Source organism: Bidens hawaiensis, unplaced genomic scaffold, assembly GCF_021521415.1.
Source record: "Bidens hawaiensis isolate Kalapana, Puna unplaced genomic scaffold, B.hawaiensis_p1.1 tig00029866_1, whole genome shotgun sequence".
Classification (NCBI taxonomy): Eukaryota; Viridiplantae; Streptophyta; class Magnoliopsida; order Asterales; family Asteraceae; genus Bidens; species Bidens hawaiensis.
Window position 1 is genome coordinate 215897 of NW_027494950.1, and position 7449 is coordinate 223345.

At 34.4% G+C, this 7449-nt stretch overlaps 1 protein-coding gene and 1 pseudogene across 1 annotated transcript; both read right to left on the minus strand.

Moving 5' to 3' along the window:
* Positions 1-464: 464 nt before the first annotated feature.
* On the minus strand, positions 465-4928 carry LOC143579526 (B3 domain-containing protein Os07g0563300-like). Its single transcript, XM_077062808.1, has 10 exons — positions 4785-4928; positions 3610-3691; positions 3421-3519; positions 3104-3338; positions 2191-3016; positions 1264-1360; positions 1009-1183; positions 855-934; positions 558-788; positions 465-488 (listed from the first exon to the last, which is right to left on the minus strand). The coding sequence occupies exons 1-9, from the start codon at positions 4910-4912 to the stop codon at positions 639-641; spliced, it is 1872 nt and encodes a 623-aa protein (XP_076918923.1). The 5' UTR covers positions 4913-4928; the 3' UTR covers positions 465-488; positions 558-638.
* Positions 4929-5715: 787 nt separating this feature from the next.
* Positions 5716-6460, minus strand: LOC143579527 (germin-like protein 5-1 pseudogene; annotated as a pseudogene).
* Positions 6461-7449: the final 989 nt, after the last annotated feature.

Sequence of the window (7449 nt, forward strand, 5' to 3'; positions counted from 1 at the left end):
TTTATTATTATGTTATATTATACACACACAAAAACCTCATATTATATATATGTATATGTGTGTGTGTTCAATTTTTTAAAAGATCGAGAGGTAGAAACAAAATATTATATGCATTTTCTTTTTGTTTCTTTTTTCAATATTTTAATATGTTATTATTGTTATTGAACACACACACGCACACACACGAACGAGCCAACACTGGCTCAGCTTGTTTACAAACGCGCTTTTTTTAGCGGGCTTTGAGCCGCAAACTTATTTGAACAGCCCTAGTTGGAAGTGATTTATACCGTGATTGATCATGGGAAGTGTATGATCCAGATGTTTTGGTGTTGGTTCTGCCTCTGTTGAACAAAGAGATCTGGTACCGAAATGGATATGAGATAACTGTACAAACTCTTGTAATAATAATAAAAAAAATGATTAATAAATTGGTAGCCAACTAACCCAACACTGTCTGTTGAAAATGGGCTCCCTATAAATGGTGCCTCCTGTTACATTAAACATTGTTATCATTATATCCTTTTTGACTAAATTTTCAAACTTGGTTCCATTAATACCTGAAAAACCTCAAATTCAACATCCTCGATTAACACAATGGTGGGAGCATTAGGAGGTGGTTGTAACAACCCCTGAACTTGTTACAAAGTGACACTGAACCGAAGACTTTTACTGTTTGACCGCATGTTGACCCCTTTTTTCCTCTTAGCACGACTAGAAAGTTTATCAACTTCTGACCATGTCCCGTCCTTTAAAGATTCTTCAATCCTTGTGTTTGTTGTTTTGTTCCCCTGAATGATAAGTTTTAATTTTACTTTGGCTTTGACCTATGGCATGTATGTAAAAAACAAACCTACCTTGTAAGATGGAGATGCAAGTGAAGCTTTCCTGAATCCCATGACAAGCTTTCCTTCAGGCTCCAACCTACTAAATGTCACTGAACCAATATAAAAGATAAGTCGCAACTCAAATATAAGATTGAATATTATAAAAAGAAATGCAGTTTACTACCTGTATCGCCAGCTTGCAAGTGCATTGACTGTATCCAAGGAGTGACTCCTTTTAAAACATACATCCTACTACTACTGTTGGACCAAAATCTGTATTGCAATAGCCATTCTTTTCCTTTAATATCTTGGATCACAAGTGGATACCCTTCAGGCTCAGTAATCGGAGGAAGGTGAGCCTGTAAAAGAATAAACAAAATCCTATATAATTGTCGCATTAAAAACAGTTTCAACTTTTTATAGTAGCATATAGACTAACCTCCACATATTTCTTTGGGAGAACCAACCGACCACTCTTTCCAGCATCACTAGCACTCAACATTTTCTCAAATAAAGGGGTAATCTTGGTATTTGAACTCTCACAATGTTAAGGGCATGCTTAATGATCAAAATGGTGTAAACAAGCCAAACTGCTCGTGATCAGCTTGCTAAAAGCTCGAATCAATCCAAGCTTAAACAAGCTCAAGCCATTTAATAAACGAGCCTGAGCTTCACTTATCGAGCTAGAGTTGGCTCGCAAGCATAAACAAGCCTATTATTTATACAATGTTTATTTAAATATATTGAATATATATTTTTACAATAATAACTATATACATAGAATTATGATAAAACTATATAATATATACTATGTTATCTATACAAATTATAAATATATATATAATATAAATATAGAAAATAATTATAAACGAACCAAGCTCTAGCTTTAGAATTAGAGCTCAAAACCAGCTGAGCTCAAGGTCTCATAAGTTAAACGAGTCAGATAGGGCCTATTATTTATATAATTGGTATTTCATGTATTAAATATATATATATTTATAATAATAACTATTATATGTAAAAATGTAAAAAAAATAACTAAATAATACACATTATGTCATATAAAAAAGAACGATTAAATGAGTATACAAAAAATAATAATTAATGTATGTAATTGATTAATAGATAGATAATATCATAATAAAAGAGTCGAGCCTAAGCCAAGTTAGAGCTTGAAAAACTACTCACGAGCCGAGCTTGAACTTAAGAAATAGAGCTTGAAACAAGCGAAGCTCGAGCCTAAACTCGGGCTCTGCTCAGCTCATTTGCACCCCTTTCTTGATAAATAATACCATTTAAAGCTACTAACAACGAACTACTAGTAAACAAAGTCTAATAACTAACTATTCCTACAAAAGTAGGATACCCTGCAGGGAGCTGTTGGAGTTCTTGATCTGTTAATTGGGACCAGTAACGCGAAAGTAGCTTATGGCAGGGGTGTGTTTCATCTTGGGCATTAGTATGATGGGCCTGATTTCCAAGAGATTGGCCCAAACTATCTTGATCTGTTGAATGGGACCAGTAACGCGAAAGTAGCTGATGGCAGGAGTATGTTTCATCTTGGGCCTTGTTATGATGGGCCTGGTTTCCAAGATATGGGCCCAATCCATCTTGATCTGTTGATTGGGACCAGTAACGTGAAAGTAGCTGATAGCAGGAGTACGTTTCATCTTGGGCCTGATTTCCAAAAGATGGGCCCAATCCATCTTGATCAGTTAACTGGGAATGATAGCGCAAAAGTGGCTGATGGCAGGAGTGTGTTTCATCTTGGGCCTTATTATGATGGGCCTGATTTCCAAGATATGGGCCCAATCCATCTTGATCTGTTGATTGGGGCCAGTAACGCGAAAGAAGCTGATGGCAAGAGTACGTTTCATCTTGGGCCTGATTTCCAAGAGATGGGCCCAATCCATCTTGATCTGCTAATTGGGACCGATAATGCAAAACTGGCTGATGACAGGAGTGTGTTTCATCATGGGCCTTAGTATGATGGGCCTGATTTCCAATAGATGGGCCCAATCCATTATTATTAGAGAGTTGTTTCCGTACTGATGATGGAGTACATAACCGTTTAACATGAACTCCAGATGCATTGCTTGTTTCAATCTTTTGATCATACAAATCATTTGTATGAAAATATGATTGGTAAGAAACATCTTTAAACAGATCATCTTTCCCATTTTTAAACATTCCTGAACAAAATGGCGTGTTAAGATTCAGTCAGCTTAATTTGGTAAGAAATTAAAAATACTATTTTCTTAAACATGACATGATCTTACCGGTGGGGGCTTTATCCACAACAGTTTCTTGTCCACCAACCTGCCAGCTATCATTCCCGTTTCTTGTACTTTGACCGAGAGAACAGGAAGTCAACTGTAGTTCAGGTTGACCTTTAGCAGCATTGAACAAGCTCGGTGCTTGTCGCCATGGTACAGGACCCGGTCCAGTAATAGATCTCGAACTTTTAGAAGAGATATCATTGATTCTTCCAGATGGCCAAGTAGGATTCGGTGTCTAGAACAAAAATAAATGTATTAAGTCTTAGTTTTAGTGATGTATAAGTTTGTGATATATAACCAAAATCAACAAGTGATACCAAGATGTATTCTGTTTTTGCACATTTGAGACACTCAATGCCTCCAGCATCCAACAATATGAACGTGTGAAATGACACTATGCATCCACAATGAATTTGCTGCAAAGGGAAAGCGGTCTCTTATTATTACATAGAACTTTTCATACTTAAATACATTAACTAAACTAATTAGCCTTGAAAGATTTTAACCTTTCCACAAGATTCACAGCATCTCCAGCCAGAGGCATTCATGTGATATGTATCACAGAATTTTCCATCTTCAAAAGCAAAACTGCAGCCATATTGAACAAGAATCACAAGTAATCTTTATACAATTAGAAAGTATATTGATTGAAAACATCATTCGTATTCCCATAATACTGCAGATAATGTAGACAATAAGTGAAACTGTTCAATTAACCTTCGTTTAAAGTTTAAACACACACACACCAAAAAAAAAGATTTCAACCACTACAAATCATTAACTGTATAACACTCAAATCACTTGAAAGTCACCCAAATGTTACTTACGACACAAGCAACATCAGCATAAACGAACTACACTTAAATTCTAACAACAAATGCAAAATAGTGGCATTGTATCAACAAGAAATCAGAATCAAATAGGAAAATAACTTACGCTCATCATTTCTAAAATCATGTAGACATTAAGAAAAACTGCTCGATTAACACCAAGAAATGTTCTACAGCTTAAAATTATTAACCGTGTAGCGGTCAAATCATGACTTCCAAAACCTAACACAACAAATCACCTACAAATCACTCATTTGTACCTTACAGTACTAGCAACATCAGCAATTCAGCATAACAAAACTACGCCTAAATTCGTAACAACAAATGCAATATAGCAACATTCTATCAATAACAAATCAAATCAAGCAGTAAAAGAACTTACACTCATCATTTCTAAGATCATCTAGACAGTAAGGAAACCTGTTCAGTTAACCTTCAGTTTGAACATTAACCGTATAACACTCGTATCATGATTCCTAAAACCTAACATCCGCAACAAATCACTGAAATGTACCTTACAATACAAGCAACATTCACATACCGGAAAACAACAAATGCAAAATAGCATTAGCAGCATTCTATCAGCAACAAATCTCAAATAGTAAAAGAGGTTACACTCATCTTTTCTAACATCACCTTCAGTTAAAACACTAAGAAATGGTCAACTAACTGTATAACAAGCACTCAAATCATGATTTCCAAAACCTAACTTCCACAACAAATCACTCAAACGTAACTTATCAACCTGCTAACAGAAGCACGCCTAAATTCTAAACAATAATAAATGCAAAATTAACAGCAGCATTGATATTCTATCTGATCAACAACAACAAATGAGAAAGGGAATTTACGAGCATCGACCGCAGAGGTCGGCGAAATCTCCGGTGCGGCAAAGCCAGCCTTGCCTTGGGACATTCAGAGGCTGATTACAGTAAAAGTTAAAGCAGCAAACCTTCGGTGCACCTGAAAACGAAGCCATCACCGGACGCCGTGAGCTCAAATTCCGTCGGTTACGGAAATCCTAACAATGCAATCGCATTGATAAAGAGAAATTAGAATAGAATAGAATAGAACCCTAGGCTAAGATGGTAGTCAGTCAGAGAAAATAGGAGAGAGTTGTTTGTTGCTGTTGTAATGCTTTACTAGTGTGTCTCATTTTTATATAATTCTATATAGTTCAGTAACCTTTTTTAATATAAAATCCTGTATATGAGCATATATCACCGGATACCGGTGAGTTGGACTAAGACTCACCCGTCAAACAGGGACGAAAGTCGGCCTTACTGATCCGATAGTGTCAACTGGAAGAGCCGTTGTTCAATGAATAATAAAAGTTACTCTAAGGAAGGTTTAGCACCTTATGTCGGCTCTTCGTCACCTAGGGCTTATTGCCAAAACTTTTTAATTCAATTGAAATTATTTGATTTTTATTAGAAAAAAATAACACAAATAGTAAAAACAAAATACTTGGACTTCAAAATTTTCAGGCCCTAATCTAATTAACGTATTTGGATTTGATAACCCAAACCTCGTAAGTTGAATAACAGTTATTTGATTAATTGCTCGGTTAACATGAATTATGTAATCATGGTCCTTTGGTTTGTTTCCGTTTCTTTATTATAACAATAATTTTATGTTATGTTTTCTTATCTTTCATTAACAGTCTATTAAACATGTTGACCAAGTTCTAAACATGTTGGAATTTTGTAACAACGTCAACACGGGATCATTAAATCTGCGTTTAGGTCTTTTGAATCAGCTAAGTAAATGAACCATTCCAAAAATTATTCACCAAAGTCTATGAAGACCAAAGAACGCCAACAAATCATTGATTGAATCATACAAACCAATACGCATTGAATAATATCAATTTACTTTTTATGGGCGAGTCTTGACTTGATTTCCTTCACGTCTTTGGTTCTAATTCTGAATGTTTTACCCAAAACATTGTTAGCCACGCTCGGAGTGGATGCAAATAAAGTGTTTGCTATCCTTTGGGTTCCGGGAAACTGATTGTTAAAGGTAGCAATGGCGGTAGCATGAGCATTCTTATTGTTTTTTTGGAAGTGAATTAAGCCTCTTGGAAATGTAAAAACTTCGCCAGTCTTGATGGACTTGGAATAGAGTTTATTGTCTATGGTTATGAATGAGACATCTAATTCACCCTCGAGCATAAACACTATCTCAGTGGCTCGCGGATCAGTGTGTGGTGGGTTTATGCCACCTGGGGCAAAGTGAACACGAGCCATGGACATTCCCAAAGTGTTTAGGCCCGTGATGTTTAGGACAGTTGCAAGCTTAACTTTTGACCCGAGTGTGTTGTTGGTGCATCCTGGTCGTGATAGCCCATCAAAGAAAAAATCATCTGCTGAAAATAAGCTTTTACAGGCGAATCCATTCATTGTTACATCTGTTTGGTTGATCACACATGACTTTGATTACAATTTCTTCTCATTATAAATTCCAAAAATAAAGCATATTTGAAATAATAAGTAGTGGGGATTAAAATAAGGTTTGCATTTGTCAAACTCTCCCCAAAACTGTGTTATTAACTTATTAGTCATATGCTACTAGGTTTGTTTATTTAATAATAATAATAATCTAACTATATTATTAAAGCAACACAAATTGTCCACATAGCATTTAACTAGGCATTCCACATAGAATGCCAAGTAGATGCCATGTAATTATTTCCTGTTATATTACGACCCATGACCCGTTTTCCTATTATAACCCATGACTCGTAAGGTTTTATAAAATTTTAAAAAATAAATTATTGTGTGATATGAGTTTCGAACCCAATACCTCATGTTTCAAATCAAATGGGCTTACCAACTCCACTAAAAATGGTAATTGTGTTTGATTTCTTTCTCGACTTAACATATATAAATATCATTTATCTTCAAGTATAAAACCAAAATTATATTTAATTGTTAACGTTTACATAATTCATAATATCACATTTTCTTCTCATATCTCTTTAACACAACCATTTAAGATTGTTCATCGTTTCTCCCTTTATTTTAAAATATAATATATTTTTATTTATTTATTTTTACAATAAAACCTTAGTTTTTGTAAACTTAGTTTTTAAATTTGTGACAACATTTTGTTATAAATATCATTTTTATATACACAATATTTAATATAACAATATCTGTATGAATGTTTTATTTAAAAAAAAAATCAAACGTCGAAATTTTGTTTTAAACTTAAACTTAAAGTGCATAATATATCAAAAACTTAATAGAAAAATTCATAAATAAAAATTATTATATAAACCAATTGAATTTACATATTACAAATAATTTTTTATTTTTATTATATTTACCACCCATGTGAAACATGGGCTCTAATCTAGTAATAATAATACAGGCTAAACGGATTAAATATACCGGTGTTAAGTTTGGCAACACAAACATCTTGAAGCAAGTATGAATCTGCTGAAACAGAGGAAGCAAAGAAGATCGGCATCATCATGCAAATCACCAATCTAGTGGCCATGAACGAGAACTA

Bases quoted from the DNA above. Each gene is read 5' to 3' on its own strand.
- LOC143579526 (XM_077062808.1), bottom strand. From the start codon at position 4,912: ATGGCTTCGTTTTCAGGTGCACCGAAGGTTTGCTGCTTTAACTTTTAC. The intron at 3,692-4,784 runs GTAAATTCCCTT...ATATGGCTGCAG, and splicing joins GACCTCTGCGGTCGATGCTC to TTTTGCTTTTGAAGATGGAA. The intron at 3,339-3,420 runs GTATCACTTGTT...TTTTTGTTCTAG, and splicing joins CAAAAACAGAATACATCTTG to ACACCGAATCCTACTTGGCC.